This window comes from Gaeumannomyces tritici (assembly GCF_000145635.1).
Source record: "Gaeumannomyces tritici R3-111a-1 unplaced genomic scaffold supercont2.1, whole genome shotgun sequence".
NCBI lineage: Eukaryota > Fungi > Ascomycota > Sordariomycetes > Magnaporthales > Magnaporthaceae > Gaeumannomyces > Gaeumannomyces tritici.
Genome location: NW_008804545.1, coordinates 6,650,078 through 6,676,238, shown reverse-complemented (window position 1 = coordinate 6,676,238; position 26,161 = coordinate 6,650,078). Strand labels below are relative to the sequence as shown.

The window sequence follows — 26,161 nt, the reverse complement described above, 5'->3', positions numbered from 1 at the left end:
ACCTCACCATGAAGCTCTCCAGCGCCACCCTCGTCGCCGTCTTCCTGGCCCAGCACGCCAGCGCCAACCCCGCGGCGGCCCGCCAACATCTCGAAACCCGCGGCGGCTCTGCCCTCCAGTGCTCCGTCAGCCGATGCGCTGCCAAGGTCAAGAGGGCCCAGGAGCCTCCCACGCCGGTCGGGCTCGCCGCCCGGGCTGGCCCGACTGAAACCCCGCGCGGGCCGAGAGGCCGCAGGTCGCAGGATCCCTACGATTAGACGTGCGCGGATATCGCGCCAAGCGCCTAGCAGAGGCTTCCGTTGACGATCGAGAACTGGTTACCGCCACCGCCGGCGCACAAAGGACATGATTCTGGAATAGTAGAGTACTATAGTGTAGTTAGGGGCACCTGGCGTTTTTGCGCCGGAACACGACGTGCGGTGCTTCAACGTGGAAACGATTGGCTACCTACCTATGAATGTGTGTCCCAGGTCACCTCAGCAAAGCTCCTCGCTACCACCGTGACTCAAGATCAGGTAACTACATGAAAGACAACGACAACGTCGACAAACTCTTTTTTTTTATTAGAGTTCTATCCAGCGTGCGAGAGAGAGAGAGACAGAAGGCACGCACTCACAAACAGGCCTGCCCTTTCACCAACGGCTCGACCGTCCCCCGCAGCCCAAACGTTGCGTGCGCAACCCCGTGCTCGCCGCCGCCGGCAGCACTACCACCAGGCAACCTAACGACCCCGAACCGCAGCACCGTCCGGCGCAGCTCGGCCGGTGCCCTCTGGGAGCCCAGACACTGCCCCACAGCCAGCCTGTCCAGGTCCGCGTTGCGCGTCGTCAACAGCACGCTGGAGAAGGACGAGCTGGCGCTGTACCCATTGGCGACGTACGCGTGCGCGCCCACGCAGACGCACGCCAACGCGGCCGCCACGGCGACCCCGTACGCGCGCAGCAGGCCCGCCTCGTCGTAGGCGTAGTAGTTTGCCGTCTCGTCCACGCGCACCCCGCTGCTGCTGCTGCTGCTGCTGCTGCTGAAAAACTCGCTGCTCATCAGGCTCAGCGACACGTTCCGCGACAGCTCCTCCACCGCGCGGGGGACCGACCCCGCGCCGCAGGCCCAGGCGCCTGCTGCGTACTTTTGGAGGCCCAACTCCTTGCCCGCCGACGTGCCGTTGGCCAGGTCCGGGCAGGACGAGATGCCGGTCAGGAAAAACGATGTGTCGGATCCGCCGTTTAGCGTGCCCGAGGCGCCGAGGTACATGTTGGCCACCAGAAACCGGTCGACCAGAGCGTCGAAAAGGTAAGCGTAGGCGACCTCGCCGGGCTTGTAGTCGCTGAAAATCTGGCCGCGCTTGATCTCGAGCAGCGGGAGGTTTGGGGAGGGATACGCAAGGTTGCGGACGGTCGAGCTCGTCTGTACGCCGTTGCGGAAAGCAAAGTCGACGGTGTAAGAGGCGTTGTATAGGTGGCACGAGTAATTCGCACCACTGGGGCCGCCCACGTTGATGAACAGATGGTTGGTGAGCTTCCGCTTCGTGGTGTTGGAGACCAATAGCGTGTAAAATTTGCTGGCGAACGAGATGTGCTCATCCCATAAACCCTGTAGCGAGGCGTTGGCGGCGACGGATTCGGCCAGGGTCTCGCATTTAATGGCGGGCGCGAAGAAGTCGAGCGTGTACGAGGCGTTAGGGAACGGTGCCGGAAACGGCAACACGCTGACGGACGAGGCTGTCGCGGCGACCAGACGATTAAGGACCGCCGATGGGCTCTGCGGTCTTCCAACGCCTTCGAAATTGGCCCAAGGTTTAGAGTTGTCGAAATCAGGCCGCGGTACGTTGACCGAGGCGGTGCGGGAGACGATGCCTGGTCGTATGGATAACGTGGCAGGCGTGATGGTTGCGACCAGCGGGATGCACCAAACTGCGGCCGCCAAAAGATACAGCATCTTTGTACGGGCAATCAAGAAAGCGCTCAAAAACGAAAAGGGGTCTGTGGTCAGGGAAAATGCCTTGTCCAGGTTTTGAAGGCTCATGCTGCGCTTCTTGACCGATACCCAAAGGCGTTGCGTATAAGCAACGCCGACGGAGGCGGCCAGGCTCGCTTTGGAGAGAAAAGCAAGGCCGGTCCCTATCCGGATGGCCCACTGCTGGCTTTCCTGCGAAGGGACGAGAGTATTGTTGAGGGATTTGTAGTGGAAGTGGTGGCCCAAAGCAAAGGCGACGCCGGCTATGAGCAGAAACGCCATGAGCGCGGGGGATCCCCAATACACACCCCATTGTACAGTCTCGCTTGCTTGAATATCCCTGACAGGACTGTATTCAGTGGTGGCTCGTCGTGGGCCAAGACCTTTGTGCGTAGAGCCAAAGCTTGACGTACTTCGAGCCATTATCGCGTTAATCTGCCTTGTTTGTTGCCTTTGCTGTCCTGTACCTGTCGTTTTGGGTTACCGGAGCTCGTCCTTTTTAAATATGCCGCGGATGGAAACGAAAGACGATAACCGACGTGGGAGGCGTCTTTTCTGCTTACGGCGACCCATTTTGTAGCACCGCATACTGTATTATCCCAAAAAGACGAGGAGAGGTCTAGGCCCAAAGGGGACTAGAGCGAGTTGCGCATGCAATGTTCTGTTTCACCTTTGCTCCACTCTGCGCAGTTCTGATAGGATGCATGGTTGAACGGATGGCGCGTTCACCTCAAGCCCTTTTGGGCCTAGACGAAATCCCGTCAGCCATGGAATATCCGCACCTCCAAGTACGGAGGACGCCATTGTGCGGCACAAACCTCGCCCCGTCGTCTTCGCCAGCAAAGCCGACTGAAGAGACGATGGCGGCGGCGGCTGAGGAGGGAGGGGAGGAGTGAGGATGGGGGCGTCCATCCCTTCTCGAGAGCTCAGGAGTTCCGACTGTTGGGGGACAGTGCAGCAGTTTCCCGTCTTTACAAAGAGACAGAGAGCGATGTACTTGTCGCCTGATGCAAAAGTACGCAGATACCAATATCTAAGCTGGCCTGTTCACGCCTGTTCGCTTGCTCCCCTCGAAGTGAATCTTGGTGCTTGTGATTATCTGCGCAGCCTCCTCTCTCTTCCGTGGCTTATAAGTGTGCCGAGGCCGTGCCAAACCGTATCACAACTTTCCTCGTAAGGCCGTGTGCGGGTAGCTTCCACTCTCACTCTGAGAGCAATCATCAACACATTGATTCATACACAAAGCCAAAGCTCTCCAGCTCTCGACACGCACAGACCAGGCATAACCATTAAGAGACACAGAGCCAATCACTCCTCCTTCCTCAGCAGCACGCCCGAGCCCTCGTCGACTCCGACCTCCATCCTCTCCGCCTCCCCCTCCTCCTCGCCCTCCCCTCCCTGCTCGTCCTCGTCGTCCTCCTCCTCGTCCGCCTCCATGGCCCAGTCCCGCCAGCCCTCGCCCCGGACCCAGCTGACGCCGCGGCGCCAGGTCGGGTCGGGGATGCCGGCGGCGGCGTCGCGCTCGTACACGACGCCCGTGAGCATGACGGCCAGGACAAAGACCCAGACGTCGCCGGCGGCCATGGCGCGCCACCAGCGGCGCTTGACGCCCACCTTCCAGAGCGAGTCGACGCTCTGGCGCGCGCTGTAGAGGAACACGGCCCGCCCCCTGCTGCGCTCGGCCCAGGCCCAGAGGCCGGCCGCCATGCCGCCGAGGAAGAAGCGCTGCGTGGCGAGCGCGCCGCGCGGCAGCCACGCCTGCAGCAGGCAGATGGAGGCCCACGCCGTCGAGACGGCGCCCGTCGCGAACGTGGCCGTGCGCAGCGCCGACGCCAGCAGTCGCCGGAGCACCGACGCCGGCGCGTGGTAGAGCAGCCGGAACCGCGGGAGCGCCATGAGCGCGTACGCCGCCAGGAAGAAGCGCGCCGCCGCCGGGAACGACCGCAGCCAGAAGGTGAGGTAGGTGCGCGCGCACGACGGGTCGTGCGGGTGCAGCGTCGCGCAGGACAGCGACGTCAGCAGCGGGTGCGCCCTGTTTGAGAGGGGCGCGATGGCCGACAGCTGCGGCGGCAGCGTGTTGGTCTTGTCCGGGAAGAGCGTGGGCGAGACGAAGGGTCTGTTGTGGTTGGTGGTGTTAGCAAACGTGGCTGTTTTCTCTGCAGCCATGATCCCAGACAAAGTGAAAATCGGAAATCAGATATCCAGAACTTACGGCCAGTTGAGCTTCGCCATGGTCGCCAGGCTGTCCACAATGTCGTAGGTCCCCGGCCACGGCAGGCTGCGCGGGTACTTGGGCGGGCGCTGCTGGAGGTAGGTGCCGGACCACTTGAAGATCATGTCGCCGTACTGGCTCGGGAAGCAGTCGCGGTCCAGGACGCAGGCGTGCAGCAGCTGGCCAAAGGCCAGGGGCTGCAGCATCCAGCTGCCCCACCACCACGGCCGCTCGCGCCGCACGCGCCCGCCCTTGTCCCAGCCCCAGACCATGCCGTTCTCCTCGGCCGCGTTCCAGCCGAACTCGAGCGCGCGGAAGAGCGCGTAGATGGCGACCGACACGCGCAGCTGCTGCGCCGGGTAGATGCCCAGCGCCAGCCCCGCCAGCGACGCGCCCACGGCCGGCGCGTAGGGCGACGTCAGCGTCCCCGCCGTCCGCGGGTTGCGGCGCCGGAACGGCTCGGCCGACGGGTCGAGCAGGTGCAGCCGCAGCCGCGTGAAGAAGCGGAACAACAGCCTGTACAGCAGCAGGATGGAGCTGAGCGAGAGCGAGAGCCGGAAGGTCGGCGACTTGTAGAGGGGCTCCTTCTTGGAGGCTGCCGCTGCCGCCGCCGCTGCTGCTTGGCTGGAGATCACAACACAACGGGGAATGTCAGCACTCCGGCGTTGAAGCCCGGCCAGCCCCTGAGATGGGTCTTCAGCAACCAGAAAAAGAAAACGTACTCTTTCTTGGCGCCCATTATCCTTTTCAACACGATAGACCACGTCTTCATCGCGATGCTTGTGGCGATAAAAACGCGCATGGAGTGCCGCACCGCGCGCGCGTTGTAGTCGTTGACGGGCGGGGGCGTCGCCGCCGCGTCCTGCTGCTGCTGCTGCTGCTTCTTCCCCTTGCCCCTCCCTGCCCTGCCGCCGCCCGAGGCCGGCTCCAGGCCCGTCGCCGTCGCCCCGCCGCCCGACCCGTCGCCGGGCGTGGAGCTAACAGCCGGCCTCGCCCCCGCGTCGCCGTTGACGATGCGCGCGACCGTCTCGACGCTCGGCGCGTTCCTCTTGAGGACGCGCGAGCGCGACAATATGTACTTGTGCAGCGTGGCGTACTCGCGGGCCGAGACGGTGTAGCGCAGCGCGTTGCGTAGGATCGGGTCGCTAACCGCCCGCGACGCTGCCGGGGGCCCGCCGCCCGCCGACGACGCCATCGTGATTCCCTTTTTTTTTTTTTTGACTGTCTTGTGCAAGCGTCGGAGGCCGGATGGGCGACTTCGGACACGTCACAAGGACCCGTCCGACGATTTGTTTGGCCGTCGGCTTAGGGGTTGGATAGAGATCAAGTCGAGTCGGGTCGAGTCGGTCGGTTCTTTGAGTTGTGGTAAGTGCTTAGCCGAGGTGCTTGAGAATAATGGCTTGTCCGGTCCGCGCGTATTCGATCGGATGATGACTGGAGGAGAAGGTTCGTGTATCGACAGCTGCTCCGTGACACGAAAGGGACGAGTTGATTAGAGCTGTACTGTCCACCAGGACATGAAGGAATCCAGTTGTGCGGGCAATTAGGTCGGTGGATAACGTTGGTTTGTGATGAGGGAAGAGAGAAATGGAGGTGCCCGTGATCTTGATTACTCTGCTCCAACCGGCACTCTCGTTGGTGTGATGCGGAGCCAGCCTGGCTCGGCTTGTTTTGCCTGCCTGAGCTTGGGCGATGACGGACGGGGTGGGCTTGGTCTTTTGGCACGTGCGAAGGCCAGCCGAGGTGCATTTCACGCTCCCTACATGCCAGGGTCTGGTGGCACACCCCAGTCTTGGCTCAGCTGCCGGCGGGGAATTAGACAGGCACCCAATATGAAGCCCGTTCATGCACACAAGCACCACGGCCGCGTGCCTGAACAAGACAAGATTAAACGACCCCCAGAGTCCCGCTTCTGGATGGGCTCTGCATGATGGAATCCCACCCCAAGCTCCTCGCTGGCTCGCCTGGTCTCCCCGTTGCGGAGAATTCCAATGAGGGAGCGGACAGGAGGAATGAATAGCGGGGTGTGGCAATGCGCCGACCTTCCTGAAAAGTAAAACGCTGATTGAGGTACCAGCGGGCCAATGTTTAGAAAGAACTGTCTCCCAAAAAGCTTTTCGCGGTTCCCAAATAGCATTTTCGTATTTACTGGCGCTCCCTGGTGTTGCCCAGCGTCCGATGGCTGCGACACGCCAGGAAGCAATAGCTTTACCAAAAGATAATATTAATTCCAAATTAACACTGGTTTGTAAAAATTTCGCCCTACCTATTATCCCATTGGTACCACCATTCCCAATCGCTCCCGCCCGCGCTGTCCGTTTTTACATGTAAACCATACCTACCAATAATTATAGAGCCGCGGCAGTCACCGTTCCAACAGCGAAATGGAAGCTACAGTTTCATCACCAGATTGGGGTTGGCCATTGATTTCATTTAATGTTTTTAAAGCATCGCGCCTCTACCAACCAATCCAGGTAGGTACACAACCCCCTTTTAGTCCCTCGTTCCCAAAGACCAGAAATGACGACCCCCCGCCAACTCCGAAGGAAGAAGACGAGCAATGCCCTTCTTGCGGTGCCGGGCGTTGCCAATGCCCACCCAAGAAGAACAAAACCCGCCTTGCCTCCTTGTGCCTCCAAATACGAAAACGAGAAAGGTACCGAGACCCATGCCATGCCCAAGACCAATATGAGAGAATTCCTATGAGAGAGCTCGGCGGGATGGCTGTACTAGGTATCAGTCGAGTCGTAAAGGCAAGACAACAACCGTTCCAAGACCTATCAGCGGCATGTTGCCTGCTGATAACACCGCCGGCTGGTTACTCTATGAAAATCCATCGCAACCAGAGAAAGAGGAAAATACAAACAGTATTTGTGGCTCGCCTCGAGGGCCGACACCACCGCATTCGAGCGCCTTGCCCTTTTTTTTTTTTTTTGTGAATTTTTGTGCAACCTTGAAATCTCCGGAATCTAACACCTAACGCAATGCTGGACAACTCATAACATGAAAGATACCTTTGACAAGAGTATCGGGGAAAAAACGACAGGGACAAGAACGCGGTGCCTTTAAACGAGGCAAGGGGAATTGGTAGGGAGGGGTGGAAGGGGTGCAAGTGGGGTCAAACGGTGGGAAGTGGTGGGAAGTGGGGGTGATTGGTGAGAATCGAGAAAAGACACCAACAAAGACGGAACAGAAACAATAAGCCCATGCCATGATATCGTTGAATCGTGAAAACGTGCAAGCGTGGTTGAAAGCTGGCTTCTGGTGCCGAGCTTTGTACCGCTAGCGTCGAAACAACAAGCAGGGAAGACGAATCAGATCGAAGAACTGAGGGGCACCCAAGTCCGGACAAGCTTGGGGGCTTCGTCCACGTCGACAATCTCCTCTTTCCAGCCCACGATTTCCCATCCGTCGACGGGGCCGTTCTGAGGTGGGCGAGTACCAGAAAGTCTGTCCCTGACCGACGGATCCGCAGCAGCACTAGCCATGACGGCCTTGGCGGCGTCGATCCGTCGACTCTCACGCTCGGCGATAATCTGCGACATGATCTTGTAACGGGTCTGCATCGTGGGCCAGGACGTAGCAGATGGGCCGGGTCCCTTGCCGAGACCGTTGCTCTCGAGGATGTCCTTGAGGACACAGAAAGGCATATTGGCCAGGATTGACGTCAGCAGTCGGTTTGCGTCGGTCTCGCAGGCCGCCAGACGGTCCGCCAGAGTGGCCTTTTTCTTGGGTTGAGGACGCTGGGTCTCAGGAGCATCGGCGGGACCATCGTTGGGCAACGGGACGTCGCCGAACTTAATCTGGCTCAGCAGTGGGTTCGAGTACCGAAGGCTCTCGTTGCGGACTGGAGCCGTAGTTGCTGCGTCGGCACTCGAGGCTGCCATGAGCTCCCTGTCGCGCCTGTAGGCATCCGGGTAGGCCGGGATCCGAGTGTAGCGGGGCAGCGGGTACTTGGAGTCAACGACGTAGTTGTGAGGGAACATGTCGATAACGAACCCGGCGATGGCGGCGAGAAGCATCTCTGAGGCGTGGCCGTAGCGGAGAATGATATCCGAGGTTAATTGAGACGGGGGGAGCGGGCCGGGGGAGAGATGAATGGCACCATCGAGAGCGACGGCGCAGGCCATCTCGAGTTGGGTCCAGCTGTCGACGAGACGGATGAGATCATCCGCGCCCTTCATGGAAATGGCTCCTAGCTGAAGGAAGTGGCCGGCAGCGACGTATGCGGCAGCCATGAAGGCATCGGACTCTGGGATCTCGGGAAGAGGCCGACCGTAGATGCTGGCGAGGCAATTCCAGAGGACCTCGGTGCGCTGATACGGGTCGTCCGAAGCCAGTTCCAGGGTGCCGCCCATGTGAGGGCTGCCCTGGAGATGAGCCCTCAGCGAGGGACTGAAGCCCAGGATAAGACGATGGCCGTATAGCAGTACGGGGCGGCGCCACGGGCGGCCTTCTGGGCCACCACGGAACGTGACTACAACCTGAACATCGGCTGTCTCACGGTTGTTGAAGTTGAGCTCAAGGTATTCGTATGCGTCCCTCTGATGCATCTGGGATATCTCGCGGCTTCGCGAATCCACGAAACCATGCTGCCTCGCCGACATGGGGGCGGGCGGGAAGGCATTGTGAACCTCAGCATGAACACCGGCGCCATTGGCCGTCATTGGCGGCTGGGGGAGATGGCCATTGGCCGGGATGGGCTGTTGAGGGAGATGGCCTTTTGTTGCCATCGGCTGTTGAGGAAGGTGGTCACCGGTCGCCATCGGCTGCTGGTGCTGAGCAATATGATCATTGGCCGCTACCGGCTGCTGATGCTGGGCGAGATGACCGTTGGCCGTCACGGGCGGCTGAGAGTGGTGGTCGTTGGCCGCCACGGGCTGCTGAGAAGGATGGCCGTTGGCCGCCATCGGCGGCTGAGAGCGATGTTGGTAGCCGTTCTCCTCAAAGCCGACCGGGACATCAGGCGGGTTAGACCCCTGCGATCCATGGAAGCTCTGAGGTGTTCTGGGGGCAAGCACATAGCCCTGGCCAGGAGGGCCCTGGACAGCAGGGTAGTAAGGAATGCCTGGAATGGGCTGGCAGGCATGATGGGGCTGGAATTGAGGGTAGCCGCTGGGAGGGTAGCCACTGGGAGGAGGCGGCGGCAAGGGCGGCATGTTCAGATGCGCCGGTCGCTCATATCCGCCCGTCTCGGGCGGAACGGGCGATGTGTTGTTGGAGTCTGAGTGCGCTCCGAACATGCTGCTGTCGCTCAGGCTCAGCTGAGGATGGTGCATGGGAATGCGCGGCGCCTCGAAAGCCGGAGGCTGCGTCATTGTGAATCCGTTCGCCGTTGGCGGGATATTCTCCTTGCCTCGAGGAGGATGGGGCAGGGCGTAGCTGTCGGGTGCAGCTGAGGAGGTTATGGATGGGGGAGGGATTGCGTTTGTCGAGCGATAGGTTGCGAGAGGCTCGCGGGTGGTTGTTGTTGTGGTGGGTGGGCCTGGAAGGTCTAATGAGAACGTGAAGGCGACGGGAAGTGAGGGAAGGTGCGGGGTGCTGGTCAACATACCTTGAGCCGTGCCTGCAGGAGCGAGCTGCTGTTGCTGGGTCGAGGCTGGGGCGAGCTCCACACCCACGGTGGCGTCTACGGCCGACAGTTGTTTGTGTTGATGTCCGTTACCGTTGCGGGCGCCGTCTTGCTTAGGAGAGGTCACGTCGGCACCGTTGGTCTTGGGCGCGATGGCGAGGGCGCCGAGGTTGGGCAGGTCGACCTCGACGGCCAGAGGCGAGGTGGGGGAACGGACACGCGAGGCTGACGTCGGCGACTTTGTGGCACGTTCAACAGCAGTGGGAGATGCAGGAGTGTGAGATGGAGAGGGCAATGCGGTGGGCGCGGTGCGGTGGCGCGGCTTGGTTAGAGGAAGGGGAAGGACTGGCACAACGGTAGGTTTTTTGTGAATGTGTGTGGAGGTGCCCTTGACGTTGACGGGCGGGCGGCGCTGAGCGGGCGGGCTGTTGGTTCCGTTGCCAGCAGTCGCAGCGACACCGGAGCTGCCAGTCGTGGAAGGCGCCATGCTGGGCAACCCAGGGCAGGACCAGCCTCGACTGACGGAGCAGGGCAGGGCGGACGGGGGGGAGGGCAAGAGCTGGCAGGGAGGGCCGGGTCTGGCTGACAGCAGAGCCCAACGGCAGCAGCACTTTGAGATGGATGAGCAAGCGACGTAGAGCTTCCCTGGCAGACCGTTTCCCGGAGTGAGGCACGGTTGGGGTTGGCGATGCACAGCTTGAGTCTAGTGCTGCCAGGAAGTCACTTTGGTCGAGCGGTTCTACAAAATCGGGGCGCGGCTCTGGCGATGATGACAATTTTTTTTGGCCTTGGACTCTGATCCCCGCAGAAAAAATGCTTCAGCCAGCCAAGACCCCGGTCCAGGTCGACGTTTGTCGTTTTTTTTTTTTAGCGGGCCACCGGCAAACTCCAGGCGCAGGGGGCATCCATGTACTTCCACATATCACGCCGGCTGCTGCGGTACGGAGATTGCACACTCTATCCCGCCTCCCTGGATCGCTGTGCACAGACCAGGAACCGCATCTGGCCGTCCATGGCGTCTGTGTCTGTGACGCACGCGGTGGTGCGCCTCGCACGGCGTCTTGGCGGCTTCCACTACGGTTCGCTTGCTACGGCTCGTGTCCACGCTCCTCTCTTTCGCCATCGCGGCTGCGCAGACCTGGGCCCTGCAGTCTGTCTTTGTGTTCGCGACAGACCCCGCGGGGCTAGACAGCCAACATCATGAGGAGACGCATGGATGTCGTATGACAGCTGCAGGCTCACTCTTCCCCACCATCTCCGACAACCGATGACTAATGCCAGCGTCGCGACTGGGAGCTGCACACAGGCATAAGCAGGACGCAAGAGCAGACGTCGTCGCCAACTCTCCAAGGGGATCGCTGACTTGCACCGGACAGCACTCAGTGGAAGCCCCTATTTTCTCATTTACACATGGATAGGTGCGGTGGCGTGAGGTGACATGACCAGGTACTCTCCATATATCGTTTCTCGCCTAACCCTATCTTGTGGGCCGAACCGCCCTGTCTGTCTGGGTCTCTTCCTATGTGGAAATGGGCCATGGGCGGAATTGCTGAACGCGGGCGCTTCACCTGAGCTGGTCTTGCGACTGTATCATCTGTGCCGTCCGTGTGCAGCCGCTACATTCTTGACCCCTCCGCCATGGAGGCATCTGGCCTGTGCCCTGATCAACTCAGTTGCGAACTCAAAATACCCTAAATAACTAGTCTAGGCACGCTTTTGTCCTCGGAACGCCCCGACCTTAAAGCCCAGCCAGCCGCTATACGAGCATTAGTGCATCACCAGACGCCAGCTCTATAAATTGGTAGTCACCGACGGCCTCCTCCCCATTCGTGTCTCTCAGTCTCGCCTCCTCAGCCTCTACAGCATCCTTGAGTGTATATGCGGTTCTCTGCAGCAGCCAGTTGATCAGCCCTACACCGACCTTGACCTCGTCGTGTGTCGCAACCCAGTACCGCGCTCCGCTGGCGCGCACTGCGCGGAGCCCGTTGTGTGCCCCCAGATTCAGCTGCTTGGTCATCCAGATCCGGACGTCGTGCATCCCGTGGAGCAGCGCCAGGGTCTTGAGGCCCACGGACGGGAGAAATCCCAAGTCGCCGGCCTCGATCCCGTGGGGCGAGTATAGTATCGCCTCTGCCTCCTTGTTGGATGGTGTCTCGGGGTCGAAGGCGTCGAACACAATCATGATGGCCGAGTGGTAGTACAGAGAGTTGCCGGGCGTCACCACTCTCCCGACGCCCAGCCAGGGAGGCAGAACCGGGTGGCAGGCCAAGAGGGCTTCCTTCCAGGTCGGGGAGGTATTGGAGAAGGGCGGTGTGGTGATGACGGTGTCGAAATGGCCCCATGAGCCGATCAGCCTCGCCGCCTCGTCCGTCGCAAAGACTGGCGTCGCTCTCGGTAGTTCCTCCAGGGTCGCGCGGTGGCAGTGGTCTGTAAACTCGTGGGAGACAACTACGGCGTCGACGAAGCACGGCGGCGCCCCTTCCGCGTCGCCCTGGCCCTCGTCCTCCACCGCCGCCGCATCCTCCCCCTCGAGCTCCCGCAAGGCGTCGTTCAGCTCGGCAATCGTGGCCACGCTCGGCTCGGTGACGTGCCATTGGGTGGAGAACCAGGATGCCACGTCGGATTGGGGCCCCTGCAGCCAAGGGTCCAGCAGCAGATTGAAGCGCGACCGGCCGGCCGGCGGTGGCCGCTCGGCGCGGCGCGGGTAGGGGAGCTGGATCAGCCACGTAGTGTCGGCGTTGAGATGGACCAGGACGGGCCGCGGCGTCGCCAGCGCTGCTTTCCACGCTTTCCGACTTGATATCTTGATCGGCTGCTTGCATTCCTTGGGCATTCTCCGCTCCGAGCTCATTCTGCGCAAGTTCTATGATGTCTCGTGTGTGTTTGTTCGCCGGTTATATACTGTCTGTTGCGTTTGGGGTATCTGTTGTTGATTAGTCCCTCTCTTTTCGTTCACTCCGGAGTTCTGTTTCTCCTTTAAAAGTGAGGCCCCCCCGTCTTCTTTGTCCTCCAATACGCTGTGGCTGTCGATCCGCGCGGGGTTGCACAGCCACGGTGCTGGCCGAGGCGATCGATGGGTCATTTCTGTCCATGTCATCATCCACCACCGGGGCCGTTCCTTGTTGCACACTCTTTGGACCAAAGTGGCGGAACGGTTGCAGCCGCCGCGCCGGCGCAAGTTTGGTCACTTGGGCTGGCACGTGCCTAGTCGCATATCTCAAGGGAGAAATTTTGACTGGTACTGGATCTGGTTGCGGCACATGCCTATCTGTTATTCCCGAGTCTTTGTACCACCTCGATGCAAATACGCTCTGGCAGTCGAGTGTGCTCGCACAGAGGGCCATGGCATGCGCTTTCCAAATGCTTGACCAAGCGCTTAGATCAAGGCGAGGACATGCGAAACTCGAGCCCCTAGCATTGGCTTGCTAGCCTAAAGATCTTTTGTCGGGAGGGAGATCGGCCAAGACAACAAGTCCATAGGAGACCCAATTTGGAGAAAACCTTGTTCTTTGTTGTTAACACGGCATTTACCAGACAGTGCTCTAGAATACTGGAACAAAGAGCAGTTCTTTGCCAGACATGGAGACTCTGACAATGATGGGATATCTATTGTGCGACCCTGTGGTGGCCGGACGGCATATAAGTTCACTTCGAAGACGGATCGATCAGCCGCCATAATCACATTCACCCAGCAGCAGCATCCTCGAGACAGGCAGCAGTCCTCGCCACGAGACAACACAGACCACGCCAGTGACAGCAGCTTGCACTCAGCACACCCAGCAACAGAGTTTACAGCTGCTGCTATCCTAAAATGGCCCCAGTGCGACCCAACGAGACCGGCAACGAATCCTGGTCCGAGACCCCAAACCCGTCATTGCTGTTCTCTCCTCGAGCCGGCCCCGGAGCCTGGTTCCGCAACTTCCTGAACCTGACCGTCACCATCTCGCCGCTGCCCAACTACCTGCCCCGCGTGGCCCATCGGCAGCGCGGCGACGACTACGGCGGGGACGGCTACGACGGGGACGACGAGAACGAATGCTCTAGCGACGCCTACACCCTGTCGGGCGAGGCGGACAACGGCGCCCAGAACTTCCCCTGGGGCCGCCCCCCCTGGGTGGACACCCCCTCGCCGTGGACGCCCCGCTCGCCCTCGTCGTCGCCCAGGTGCCGGCGGAGCCTGGCCGACGAGCTAGACAACACCGACAGCGACGACGACGACGACGACGACGATGACGACGGGGACTTTCAGGACGCGATCGCCTCCACCGCGGCCTTGCCCTCCTCGGTCCGGCACAAGCTGCCGCCAATGCTCTCCGGCCCCAGCCGGCGCCCCCAGTTCGTTTGCTGCCTGTCTCCCACCGCCTCCATACACGCGCTTCTGGAGGGCGGCTCCGAGGACTCGGGCATCGACGGCAGCGCCGAGGCGTCTGACGACGGCGGCAGCAGCCACACACTGTGGGTGACGCCGCGGCTCGCCGCCCTGCCCACGTCGTCCCGTAGCCGGCGCCTGGCGGGCGGCGACGGCCAGCGGAGGGTGTTGCAGCCGCCGCTGGTGGGGCTGGGTATCCGCGTGGGCGCGGCGCCGAGGCCCGTCGCCGCGGGGCTCTTCACCATGTCGAGGACCACGTCGAGGTTCCTGAGCTTCCTCTTGGGTTTCTTGCTCGCGTACTTTGTGGACATGTACATGAGAATGTAAAGGCTGGAAATAAGGTGCCAGACAGAGGAACACAGGAAGTCTCGTCTGAGTTGCCTGTTAAGCCACTTTGACAATAAACTATGTTGCGCAGACCACATATGTCACTACGTTGGAGATGTTCGTGTAGCTAGGTGATGGATCTTGCCTCTGGCGCAAGATCAGACCAGGTAGTTCTCTACAAACAACCATCAAAATAGACGTATCTACCTAATTAAACAAAGTAGAAGGAGTCTCGGGTAGCAAAACAGTAGTGGGTATCATAAGTAGGCAAGTAACAAACAGCAAGCCGACAGACAGTGCGCCGCCCTAGTAGGGAAGACAAAGCCGACCCAAATCAATACGAAGACGTCACCACATTACCAGCCAGTCATTGGCACAACGAGCCTTCCCTTTCCTGGTACTCGGGTGTGGACATGATGAGACACATGGAACGTAACAGAGAAAGTCAACAGTCAACAACAAGGCTGACAGCAGACACAAGGGAAGGATGAAGACAAAATAACAACTAGAATGTGCGAGAAAAGAAGGGAAGAGTATTAATCATAGCTTAAAGGTGTGGTGTATGGTCATGTTCGGGGGCTGATAGACAGCCGTATGCAAAACGGACGTCCGGCTCGGGTAGGGCGGAGCCGGTCACTGGGGAGAAGCGCCCGAGGGAGCGGCGCGTGGGGCCGTCTCCTGGGCCTTTCTCTTCTCGGCCGTCGCCTCGGCGGCGTTCTTCTTCCACTCGCGCTTGGTCTCCTTGCGCTCCTTGCTGAGGACGGCGAGGAGGTGGTGGATGGTCCGGGTCGCGCGCTTGGCCTCGACGGCGGCGACGGCGGCCTCCTCGTCGAGACCGTCGTGCATGTACTCGCGTATCTTGTCCCAGATGATCTTGCGGCGCGAGAACCACGTGCGGCCCTTTGCGTCGGGCCGCCAGCGGCTGCCCCAGCTCTTCTCGATGGCCTCGATGGCCATGACGCCGTCGAGCCCGTACTTGTACTCCTGCCAGATCTCGCCCACCGTGTCCAGCTTGCTGTAGGCGATAACCCGGGGCATGCCGCCCAGCTCGGGCGGGAAATCGAGCTTAAGCGCCGTCCGCTCAGGGCTGTTGATGCGCCTAAAGGGCTGGTGGGTGGCCGGGGCCGGGGCCTGGGCCGGGGGCTGGGCCGGCAGCGGCGGAGGGGGCGTGCTCCACTCCATCCCCGGTCCCGGCGTCGGCGATGCGGCGGCGGACGAGGAGGCGGCGGCGACCGCGGCGACTGCGGCAGCTGCCACCTCGGTCGCCGACGCGGTCGAGAAGGACATGGCGCGAGGCGGCGGCTGGGCGTGCGGGGCGCCGAAGGAATGCTGCATGCGGTCGGCCGGGCGCGTGAGCGGGAGCCCAGGCAGCCCGTGGTGCTCTGACAGATTTAGCGCCGGGGCTGGCGCCGAGGTCAGCAGCCTTTGCATATACTGCGCCGCGGCGAGGTCAGCATAGGCACACACGGGTGGGGGCGGGAGGGTCCTTCCAGCAAGGGCGGTACTTACGAGACTGGCATTCCCAAACGCCGCCGCGCCGCCGCTAAGAAATACGGACAGGCAGGCTTTCACCTCGTTTAGCTGCCTCGCGACGTCTTGATACTGATTGGACACAACTTTGAGTGCCGCGTGCGTCTTATAGACTATGCCAACGAGCTCTCCCGAGTCCATTGCCCTGAGCCGGTCCTCCGGAAGGATGTCGGTGTCACTCGAGTGGGTGGAGCGCTGGGCCTGGCCGGCCTGTGGGGGCAGAAGCGGCCTGGGCTGGGGCTGGGGCTGAAGCTGAGGGCAGGGACCTGACCTGCTGCTACCGTTGGCGTCATTATCACTGGCGGTGGTCGTAGCGCCCATAATCGCCGCATCGATGGAGGCGGCCCGATGCCGCTTGGCCGGCTGCTGCTCGACGTCCGAGGACGAGTCGTCTTCGTCAAGCACGGATGCCGGGCGCTTGGTCGCCTCAGCCATGGGTGTCGGTGTCGAGGGTGGCCAGGACATGGTCGTAGGAAGTGTAGGTTAGCTGGGGGTTGGTCGGGGGAAGCTGTCACGGGCAATGCTCTCCTCGAAGTGCCCAGGTGGTGCACCAAGGTTGGAGGGAAGTTTTATTTATCATCCGCCTGGCCTGGTCGTCGCCGTCCTCTTTGCCGGTGGCATTGATTGTTCTCTCAAAGCAGACTCTACGCCGGATACGGAGAACTGGGTTCGAGGCACACACGATAGCAGCCGGGCCAGTCAGAGCGCTTGGCTGAATTGGGCGTTGGACAAAGACGTGAAAGGTGCATCCCCCGCATGCAGGAACCGAGCAACCCGCACGTGACTCGAGGACTGCCTGTGCTTTGCTCCTCCCGCCTGCCTGTTATTGATCGCATCATCCATGGAGACTTTGCTTGCATTGACAAATGCAACCGGCGGAGCAGATACAGTACCCATCATCCAATAGCGACATTAGAATCATCACTTAGAGGCCATTATTTTTTTCAACGGTGAGTGTGTGCATATGTAGTGTGATTAAAACCCCACCATATTGAGAAAGGAGATCAGAGGTGGTTATTGCTGAGGTTGGGCGGGGCAGTGGCTGCCTCGAGATACTATCAGTTTTTGGTTGACGAGCAATACATGGGACATTCAGCTACGAGCGTGGACATCTATTCTGCGGCTTACATGCACAAAGACAGATGCAGATGCACTCAGGTTCAAGACTCCCTTTTCTGCTGCACTGGGTCGGGCAATGCATGTGCACCATGACGAAAGAGGCGCACCTCGGCCGCCGCGCCATGGTTGGTCCATCTATTTCGGGATGGGGGGAGGCACGATACCTGTGTCTGCCGCGAGCTAGAGCTGAAAGAGGACGTGTATCCGTAAGGGAGGGAACGGAGCGGCTGCACACAGAGGCGGTGGACAGCGACGCATGTCAGAACTAAACACGGCTCGATTTGCTGGAAGCGAGTTGGGCGAGGCAAGAGACGTCACACAAATGCTTAGTACCTCCGGCTTTCTTTCGTCAAGGTCCGACGGCTTGGGGATCAGCAAATCAGCCATGTCGGGCCTGCCTCGGCTTCGCAGCTGAAAGTCCAAACCGAGAGACGTTTTATTAGCGGGGCCAGCAGGCCACCTGGGCTGGCCAATAGGAGGGGCGGGGAATCAGTCACCAGGGCTCCTTGGTGAGGGGTGAGGGGCAGCCCTCAAGCGTTTCAGCGGCAGGAACACAGCATGTCTGCCGCAGCTCGATCACGACACCAACTCCAACACTCCCCTCATTCCCCACACACCCCCCTCCTTTGCGACACACGGGGCCGACGAGTGGTCATTGGCATGTCCACGCGTGTCGTCGTCCACGGCGGTACAGGGCTGGTGCCTGTGTCGACGGCGACGTGGGATTCGCGCATACCGTTTGTGGGCGGGTGTCCCAGCCCAGGGACCAAAGCAAGACAGGCATGTGAAAATGGGGGGTCGGTGCTGCCCGTTCCCGTGGTCCCGTGGCTCACCCGTTCACGCCTGGTCACAGACAGTCACACTCGCACAGGCGCCACCACCAACACCGCTGGCAGGGTGGCTGCTATGGGCTGGCTGCTATGGGCTGGGTCGGTCATGTCGGTTCCTCGTGCTTTCGTGGGCGCACAGCGGCCAGGGCCAGTGACAGCCTGCCACCATGCCACCAGAGCGGCGCACCCAGGGCGAAACAAGGGCCAGGGGAGAGACACCGACAGGAGCAAGTGCACATCCGTCTCGGAGGCTTGTGATTGACGGATACAGACCAGTACTTGTATTTGCGCATTGCCTCCCCCGGTCTCGTCGCTTTTCTCAAGTCCCTCTTTTATTGCTCGCCATCACAACCCTGTTTCTATCCAGAACGGCTGGTCGGTCGTTCGTATATTTCACGATAGCGGCAGAGAGGGAGACGTGCATCATCGCTCGGGAGCTCCCGAAAGGGAAACCGCCAGTGTTTTTCCAGACCCCGCTGCCCGACATCGGACCCATCAACAGCCACGGAACCATCCCATCGTGTTGCGGTCAGAAGATTCAAGGAGGCATCTTGTCAGATCCTGCGCTCCGCTCCATCGTCGCAGCTACAAAACCCGCTCGTCCAGCCCTTGAGGAGGACCCGCCGTCCGGTGATCCGCGGGCCGACCAGACAGTCAAGCAAGCGAGGCAAGCTGCGTGATTTCTGCAGGGGACGACCTGGGACCGGGAGAATACCTTACCTGCTGCACCCAACTGCGCGACTTGCGTGGGTGGGACGCACCGGTAGGGCAAGAGAGGAGCAGGAGAAAAGGTTCGTCCATGGCTGTTGCGGTCTTTGCGTATGTACGCCACACATCCTGCGCTGCACTGCACTGCAATCCACGCACTTCACTGCCCGACACTGCACATCACATCATCGGCATGTCGTCCAAGTGGAAACATCGAGTCCATCTCATCGTGGGGATAGGCATTGCTCCTTGGGTGGACCAGGGAAGAGAGAAAAGAGCCAAGGATGCAATTATTTCTCGTGGGCTAGGCCCTCCCCGTTAGGCCCTTGAGTTGCCCTGGCGAGACAGACCGCTTTTCTGGGCAGTCCTCAACAAGACCCCACTCTCGGTGCGCCAATTCGATCATTGCTGAGTCCCACGAGATGGACTCTTCCGACAGGGCTCCACCGCTGGTCGGTCAAAATCGATATGACTGACGGTTTGTGCGCCTCGCTCACAGCAGGTGAAAATTCTGGAAGCCGGTCCCGCCCAGAAAGCGAGGAGCAACTCTGGGCCACTCCCAGAGGCCGAGATCTCAAAGTCTGCGCGGCAGAGACAGACAAGACAGGCCAAGTGACGGTGACGGGCTGCGAGCTTCCGCCAGGCCCTGAAACCGATCGTCTTCCAGCCCTGGGCGCCACCTGGGACCTCTCCCCACGCTTGCCCTTGCCCAAGACTGTCAAGCGTCTGCACAAGTCCAGGTGTCCAGGCAGAGGGCAGCCGGCCAGAGAACAGCCAGCCCACGTCCCCCAACCCAGACGAGGGTGGCCGGCAGGGAGCTCTCTTTGGCAGCACCAAGCCCTACCCCTGTCCTGCCGCGCGCTAGAGCTGCGGTCTGGCAAGGCCTGCGCCCACCCCAACGCTTCCCTCGGTGCCAATAGGACACTGGCTGGTCTCCCACGCAGCCAAGCGGAACTCCTGCGCACTAGCCGAGCGCACCCCCCGTCTTCCGGCCCAGCGCATCGGCTTGCGTTGCGGACAGCCTCCTCCCCTGCCGCCCATAAACACCCACCCCAGCCCGCTCCATTGGACCGTAAAACCGCCAGACCGCAACTTCTGGCTGCCCCATCCAATTACAGGCTCACCGCAGCAACGAAGGAGACGCCAAAGGAGTTTCCTGGGACCGACTTAGCCCTTGCCCTTCCACACTTATAACTCCCCGTTGCTCAATTGCTGGCCAGAGCATCAAAAAGAGAAAATTCCTCACAGACGCCCCGTCCACCTTCGGTGCTGTCCTGAGTTCAACCTGTCTCAGTTACAAAAACGACACTAAACCAACGAGAAACCACATCAGCTGCGAATAGCTCCTTGCCACTTAACACCTGCAGAGCTACCGTGTTGCTGGCTTCGATGATCCCGCTAGAGGTGTCCTTGAGGCCCAGACTAAAAAGCAATGTCCCGTCTGGCTTCGCTGTCCCGCCGTCACTCCAAGTCGAGCCTTCGGTCAGACGCCACCTACCACAGCTTTCATGACATTGAGCTGTTCGAGCCACCAATGTCGTCTTTAACCTCAGCCACCTCTGCAGCCACCTCGGCGGCCACCTCGCCAACCAGCCCGGTCAGCCCTGGCTGTGTGGAGTTTGAGGCCACCGAGATGCGTCGTCAGGATTCGGGCTACGCATCTATGCACCAGGACTCTCCGCCCTCAAAGAGGAGGGCCTCAGCAACGTCATCCAGTGCCTCGGGAGGCGCCGGTGGCAGCAGCAGTGGTGCTCGGATGCGGGCCCGGCCGTCCGTGCGACGAGCCGCCAAATCGGGGCCAATCTCGCATCTGCCCCGCTCGAGCGCACACTCGCTCTACAACCGCCCTCAACAGCAGCCTCAGCAGCCGATAACATATTTCCACTTCCCAGCGCCGCCTGAGCCGCCAGAGGACGCCGAGGAGCCCGCGGCCCTGGGTGCTGCATGCCCGCGCCCGTCGTCGACACCTCCGCTTCGTGTCGCGACGTCCAGCAGCTTCGACTACGCCCCCCGACGGCAGTCGTACCAGCAGCCGCAGTCTCCCCTGCGCTCCGAGACGCCCACGTTTCCTGTGCCACCGCAGACCACGCACTACTGGACCAGCGACAGGACGCGGCGTCTGGAGTATGCCGCTATCGACGCCGCCAGCCGCGGCGTTCGGGGCTGGGTCATGCGCAACATCGTCCCCGAGTGCTTCATCCCCAAGGAACGTCGACACATTGGCTTCGACGACGACGGCGGCAGCGTCCGCCGTTACCGGCTCGACCTGGACGAGGACGACGCTGCCGGCGCCGCCATCAGCGGCAGTGCGTCCGCCGAGAAGGAGTCGAGGGGCAGGCGGTGGCGTCTCTGGGGTAGCAAGACGTTCTGAGCATCCGCTGGGTGGGTAAAACCGCACTGCCTGTTCTGCTGCGGCGGGGCCATCACCGCCCTGTCGTTTCCTTCTCTCGAAGGCGGCCATATCATGATCACTTCGCAAAGGTCATGACAAGCCCAGTAGAGCAGCCCGGCGAGTTTCATTTGTCGTTTCTTTCTTGTTAAGCAGCATACGTCACGCCATTTACGATCACCACACGAGAAGCCCCGGCCCATCTTCCAGCCATTACTACTTTAATCAGGCGGCCTGGCCCAACAGAGCCACCCAAGCCTGCCCGGCACACTGCATCCGATACACATGATATACCCGCACATAGCACACGGCGTTATATACCCCTTCCTACACACCTTCACACACATACCCTAGATAGAGAGATTGGCTTGTCGTTTTGGTTATTTTAATGGGCGAATGCATTAATGGATCCTGCGTTGCGTTCCGAGTCCCTTTGGGGACCGGTTTGGCCAAAGTCATTGTCGTCAGCGTTTGCTTTCGGGGGTTTGTCCATACCCTTCCCAGGAGGTGCGGAAGAGACGAAAGCTGTCACAAGCAACCACCCGGATTTTGATCTGATGCCTGTTATCGAGCATGCCCGGAGCAGGGATAGTTGTCAGGGAGAGAATCAGAGTTTTGAGGGAATGTCCTTGTTCGTTTCTTTTCCCCGTCTTCAGCCTGCAAGAGTTTTGTTGTTTCTTCTGGAGAAACCGGACCTGCGTTACTCAGTTTAATCCCACGGAATTCCCAAGACCCGTCCTCTTTTCCATTTTGCAATCCGTGCCACAAACTCGACGGTGAACAAGGCGCACCCAGGACTGCAAGGAAGACGCGGCCTCTTTGCGGGGAGGCCGGGTCTAGCAGGGCTAACGATGGAGGGGTTGGCGGACACGCGTCCGAGTGACGATGATATACACTGACATTCCAGGGCATCCCTTGCTTCCTCGAATTCATAGCCCACACCATTCCACGACGAGGCTTGCGAATTACATACACGTGCTGCATCGAACCCATGCGACCGACGAGCGGCGACCCTTTGGGCGCGGGAATGTGTCATGGAGCCATCCTTGTCGAGCGAAGGGGAAGGAAGCATGGTCACAACAGTCAGCGGCGGGGATCAAGATGACTTGTTTCTCCAATGCTACCAGTAAGGTGGCGCTGGACAGGCATTGACAACTAGATATTACTTGAGGAAAACAAAATACAGAAACGAGGGAATGACCACGGAAACAACGTATCATCAGGCGAGCCTTGCAAACCCCCACACCACGGGCACTCTACAGCCGTTTCACGAACCCACCCTGCTCGAAATGACGTCCTCCTCCCGCACATCCTCCATTCCGTACCCGCCGCCGACGCTCATGACGGCCCCGGAGCTGACGTAGTGACACAGGCGGCTGAGCTCGCGGCCGCGGTGGCCCTTGCACTCCTCGCACATCTTGCGCGCCATCTTGAGCCCGAACAGGCCGTCCTCGCTGCCGCCCGCCACCTTGGCCCCCAGACCCGTCCAGCTGAGGCGCTTACTGCCACCCCCACTGCCGTGGCTGCTGCTGCTACTACTGCTGCTGTTGCCGCCGCCGCCATTGACCGCCACCGCAGCAGCCGCCGCCGCCGAGGACGAGTTGCCGACCGACATGTCGGACGGGCCGCCGCCGCCGCCGCCCTTGACGATGGCGGCGGCGGCGTGTAGTCCCAGGCCGGACACTCCTCCGTTCCTGGCCGCACCGCCGCCGCCGCCGCCGCCGCTCCGCCTGCCGACAGCGGCCACGCTTTCGGCGTGCTTGTTGGCCAGGGCGTCGGAGGCGATGGCGCCCTGCTCGCGGCGCTCGGCCACGTCGCGGTCCACGACCACGGTGCTCTCCATGACGCTGGCGCGCCCGCAGTTGGCCAGCGTCGGCACCTGCTCCGGGAACATGGCGGCCAGGTAGTCGTCGAGGCTGACCACGGGCGGCGCCGCCGGCAGCAGCCCGCCCAGCAGCGGGGACCGGTCCTCCCCGCCGTAGCTGCTGCTGTTGCTGTTGCTGCTCCCTCCTGGGCTCATCATGGCGCCGTTGGGTGGCTGGTGGGGACCCTGGTACTGGTACTGGTTGTAGAGGCGGCTGGCGCTGGCGCTGCTGCCGTTGGTCGTGGCGGCGGCGGCGGCGGCAGCAGCAGCGCCGTTACGACCGCCGCTGCCGTTGATGCCCATGCGGGCCGCAACGGCGGCCGTCATGGGGCTGACGCCGGGTGCGTTGATGACGAAGACGCCGCCGCAGAAGCGGCCCGACAGGTCCTCGCGCACGCTGCGCAGCACGCCCAGGCGCGCAAACGGGTCCCGCGCGTGCGCAAAGTGCTCGATGTGCGGCCCGCCGCGGCGCGCCATGAACTCTGCGGCCGACTGCGGCAGCACGCTGCCGTTTGTGCCGTTTGTACCGTTGTTGTTGGTGGCAGCAGCAGGAGAGGTGGAGCCGCCGTCGCGCCCGCCACCGAGCGGCACGACAAACTCGTCGGCGGCGGCGCCGAAGGTGTAGACCTCGAGGCGCGACAGGCGGGCGTGCGGCAGGTCGGCGCATAGGCGGCTGAGGACGCGCGACGCCGCCAGGCTGCCGCGGTTGTGGGCTAGGATGACGACGCGCTTGGCTGAGGGGTCCTGCAGCGCCGCGCGCGCCTGCGCGTACAGGAGGCGCTGCGTGTCGCCACCGCCGCCGCCGCCGCCGCCGAGCCCGAGCCCGAGGGGCAGCGGCACGCCGGCCCGCTCGGCCAGGAGAAGGGCCAGGTCTACGGCCAGGCCGTACGTCGGCTCTACGATGGCCGTGATGGGCCGGTTGAAGAGCTTGGCCAGGCGGGGGAGGGTCGAGCCCGTGATGGTGCGGGAGCTAGAGGAGGGAGTGTTAGCCACCGGAAGCACGCGCTTTTTTAAGCCGGGTTCAAATCTGCCTACCTCACACCCATGCCCCCAACAAAGAACCAGCGCTCGTCCTCGCCGTCGGGCCCCATCATCCAGCTACCGCCACCGCCGCCGTCGGCCGCCGGGCCCGGGTGGCGCACGACGGGGCCCGACGAGTTGAGCAGGCGGCACAGGCACCAGACGGCGGCGGCGGAGCAGAGGCTCCAGACGGAGAAGACGAAGCCGGGGAGGAAGAGCCAGATGGGCAGGGCCAGCATGATGATGTACAGCTCCACCACGCCCACGGCCAGCTGCAGGCCCACGTCGGCCGCGTACCGCCACGGCACCTGCGCCGCGGCCGGCCAGCGCGACCCGACCGCCATGGCGGCCATGGTCGCCGCCCGGGCCGCGAAGCCCTTGAGCTTGCCGCCGCTGCCGGAGAGCGACGTGGCCGGCGGGGCGGGGGCGGCCCTGGCGGAGAGGGCCTGGGGGTAGCCGTCGCCGCCGTTGACGACGGCGTCCCAGGCCGTGAGGGCCAGGTCCGGCAGCAGCCAGAGCAGGGCGCGGGCGTCGGCCTCGAGGGCGCGGGCGGGAGGGCGCTGGGCGTGCGGGACCGTGCCGCACGCGCCGTCGATCAGGGGCGGGATGTAGGTCACGGGCGGCGACGGCGACGAGGCCGGGTGGTGGCCGCGCGGCGAGTGCAGCGGCTGCTGCTCCGGCGAGGACGACGACGAGGTGGTGATCCAGGGCATGGTTGCGGCTGTTTTGATGATGAACCAAGTTGAAGGAATGGATGGGCGGGCTCAAAAGGGGGTTAGAGAGCGGATGCCGAAAGGGTAGACGGCTATTCCTGGGAAGAGATGAAAAAAGGAGGGACACCAGTGGGAGAGAGCCTGACCTCGAGAAACCAAAGAGAGGAAGAGGGAAGGGGAGCGCTGCTGGTCTGCCCGGCCATGAACACTCCATGTTATATCTACACACTCGAGGCTGCACACGCGCTGTGATGCCGCCGCCGCATTCCACCCGGCCCGCCAGGCAGAGACGGCGGCACACCCAACCAGCCCCAGCATTTCGCGACGCGGTGATTCGGGGAATAGGGAGGGATCAGCACATGAACCAGGCACATTCCTCAAGACTTGAGTCGGCGATGCGCGTCTTGTCAACAAAAGCTGCAGGGGCTGCCAAGGGAATAAGAATAAGGGACAAACACCAAACCGTGTCTTGGAATCGCCTGGTTGCGCCGTTGTGATTCTTGTTGCAATTACACCCGCATAAACCACCGCCAACACCACACACCTTCGATGCCGCCGACCTCCTCCTCCTTCAGCCAATGTGAGGCTCGAGCCCCTGCCACACGCTGCCATCCGCGAGATTGTGAGACAGTATTTGGGGGAGGGGTACTATCGACGTCAAAACATTCCACTCGGAGGAGGCTCGCGTGCTGTGTTGTTGCCACTGCAAACCACGACCTTGACAGCTCCGCCACACCCGCGCTCCCCAGTCCTCGAGATTCTGCCGGAAGGCGCCACCGGGCGTACGGTGCCGTCAACGGGCTGTATCCAAGGACTGATTCTTATGCCTTGCATACATACCTTTGGGTTAGATGTCCTGACCAGGACCAAGGGGCTGGGAGATGCCGACGGTATGCTTGCCACAGGGAGGACACATCAGCCAGACATCAAGTATTCCTGGCAGGTACGTGAATAAGAGCTATCGCCTATTTAATCACGAAATTTATTGCCGAATGTCTGTGATCCAACAAGGACACCCCACCGTGTCCAACACATTCCACATCATGGCGCACCAGAGAACAAACCTTGCTCCCTTATATCCAAATCTCACAAAAGCAAAGGCAACACAACCATGCCACCATGCCTCAGTACGCATAAAACAAGACGGCCTCGTCGTCGGACCGGCGGATCTTCTTGTTCATGTGCTGGAGCCAGAAGCGCATGGCCCAGGCGCCGATGACGGTGGCGACGCTGAGGCCGGCGCTGGACCCCATGGCGAGCGTGTAGCGCGGCGCGTCCCACTCCCACCACAGGTACGGCGTCCAGATGAAGGACACGGCGGCGGCCATGTTTGAGATGGCGAGCGACGACGCCTTCTTCTCCTTTGTCTGCGAGCACGTGCTGGCGACCCAGCCGAGGATGATGGAGTTGACCGAGTAGGTGCCGACCGAGAAGACGATCATGGCGACTTTTTTGCGTGCGGGACGGTGTTAGCGGTACATAAGAGAGAGAGAGAGGGAGAGAGAGGGAGAGAGAGAGAGAGAGAGAGAGAGAGAGACTACTACACGTACCGCGC

General features: G+C 61.4%; 12 protein-coding genes across 12 annotated transcripts; 5 read left to right on the top strand and 7 right to left on the bottom strand.

The window, feature by feature from the left end:
• Positions 1–8: 8 nt before the first annotated feature.
• GGTG_02100 (hypothetical protein) lies at positions 9–356 on the top strand (the record flags this gene model as incomplete). Its single annotated transcript, XM_009219871.1, has 1 exon — positions 9–356. The coding sequence occupies one exon, from the start codon at positions 9–11 to the stop codon at positions 255–257; it is 249 nt and encodes an 82-aa protein (XP_009218135.1). The 3' UTR covers positions 258–356.
• Positions 357–382: 26 nt separating this feature from the next.
• On the bottom strand, positions 383–2,541 carry GGTG_02099 (hypothetical protein). The gene has a single exon (XM_009219870.1). It carries the CDS (start codon positions 2,374–2,376, stop codon positions 613–615), a length of 1,764 nt encoding a protein of 587 aa, XP_009218134.1. The 5' UTR covers positions 2,377–2,541; the 3' UTR covers positions 383–612.
• Positions 2,542–2,917: 376 nt separating this feature from the next.
• GGTG_02098 (hypothetical protein) lies at positions 2,918–5,384 on the bottom strand. The gene is made up of 3 exons (XM_009219869.1): positions 4,888–5,384; positions 4,166–4,789; positions 2,918–4,069 (listed from the first exon to the last, which is right to left on the bottom strand). Exons 1-3 carry the CDS (start codon positions 5,358–5,360, stop codon positions 3,262–3,264), a joined length of 1,905 nt encoding a protein of 634 aa, XP_009218133.1. The 5' UTR covers positions 5,361–5,384; the 3' UTR covers positions 2,918–3,261.
• Positions 5,385–6,562: 1,178 nt separating this feature from the next.
• On the bottom strand, positions 6,563–10,503 carry GGTG_02097 (hypothetical protein). Its single transcript, XM_009219868.1, has 2 exons — positions 9,720–10,503; positions 6,563–9,650 (listed from the first exon to the last, which is right to left on the bottom strand). Exons 1-2 carry the CDS (start codon positions 10,222–10,224, stop codon positions 7,480–7,482), a joined length of 2,676 nt encoding a protein of 891 aa, XP_009218132.1. The 5' UTR covers positions 10,225–10,503; the 3' UTR covers positions 6,563–7,479.
• A 576-nt stretch (positions 10,504–11,079) lies between these two features.
• GGTG_02096 (hypothetical protein) lies at positions 11,080–12,739 on the bottom strand. The gene has a single exon (XM_009219867.1). It carries the CDS (start codon positions 12,586–12,588, stop codon positions 11,494–11,496), a length of 1,095 nt encoding a protein of 364 aa, XP_009218131.1. The 5' UTR covers positions 12,589–12,739; the 3' UTR covers positions 11,080–11,493.
• GGTG_02095 (hypothetical protein) lies at positions 12,285–14,663 on the top strand. Its single transcript, XM_009219866.1, has one exon. It carries the CDS (start codon positions 13,549–13,551, stop codon positions 14,431–14,433), a length of 885 nt encoding a protein of 294 aa, XP_009218130.1. The 5' UTR covers positions 12,285–13,548; the 3' UTR covers positions 14,434–14,663.
• Position 14,664: 1 nt separating this feature from the next.
• On the bottom strand, positions 14,665–16,398 carry GGTG_02094 (hypothetical protein; the record flags this gene model as incomplete). Its single annotated transcript, XM_009219865.1, has 2 exons — positions 14,665–15,867; positions 15,943–16,398. 2 exons carry the CDS (start codon positions 16,396–16,398, stop codon positions 15,067–15,069), a joined length of 1,257 nt encoding a protein of 418 aa, XP_009218129.1. The 3' UTR covers positions 14,665–15,066.
• Positions 16,399–17,636: 1,238 nt separating this feature from the next.
• GGTG_02093 (hypothetical protein) lies at positions 17,637–18,592 on the top strand (the record flags this gene model as incomplete). The annotated part of the gene is made up of 2 exons (XM_009219864.1): positions 17,637–18,143; positions 18,280–18,592. Exons 1-2 carry the CDS (start codon positions 17,641–17,643, stop codon positions 18,590–18,592), a joined length of 816 nt encoding a protein of 271 aa, XP_009218128.1. The 5' UTR covers positions 17,637–17,640.
• Positions 18,593–19,088: 496 nt separating this feature from the next.
• Positions 19,089–19,814, top strand: GGTG_02092 (hypothetical protein; the record flags this gene model as incomplete). Its single annotated transcript, XM_009219863.1, has 1 exon — positions 19,089–19,814. The coding sequence occupies one exon, from the start codon at positions 19,089–19,091 to the stop codon at positions 19,812–19,814; it is 726 nt and encodes a 241-aa protein (XP_009218127.1).
• Positions 19,815–20,052: 238 nt separating this feature from the next.
• Positions 20,053–20,991, top strand: GGTG_02091 (hypothetical protein; the record flags this gene model as incomplete). Its single annotated transcript, XM_009219862.1, has 1 exon — positions 20,053–20,991. One exon carries the CDS (start codon positions 20,053–20,055, stop codon positions 20,989–20,991), a length of 939 nt encoding a protein of 312 aa, XP_009218126.1.
• A 1,080-nt stretch (positions 20,992–22,071) lies between these two features.
• Positions 22,072–24,702, bottom strand: GGTG_02090 (hypothetical protein). Its single transcript, XM_009219861.1, has 2 exons — positions 23,909–24,702; positions 22,072–23,843 (listed from the first exon to the last, which is right to left on the bottom strand). Exons 1-2 carry the CDS (start codon positions 24,604–24,606, stop codon positions 22,277–22,279), a joined length of 2,265 nt encoding a protein of 754 aa, XP_009218125.1. The 5' UTR covers positions 24,607–24,702; the 3' UTR covers positions 22,072–22,276.
• A 677-nt stretch (positions 24,703–25,379) lies between these two features.
• Positions 25,380–26,053, bottom strand: GGTG_02089 (hypothetical protein). Its single transcript, XM_009219860.1, has one exon. The coding sequence runs from the start codon at positions 26,046–26,048 to the stop codon at positions 25,731–25,733; it is 318 nt and encodes a 105-aa protein (XP_009218124.1). The 5' UTR covers positions 26,049–26,053; the 3' UTR covers positions 25,380–25,730.
• Positions 26,054–26,161: the final 108 nt, after the last annotated feature.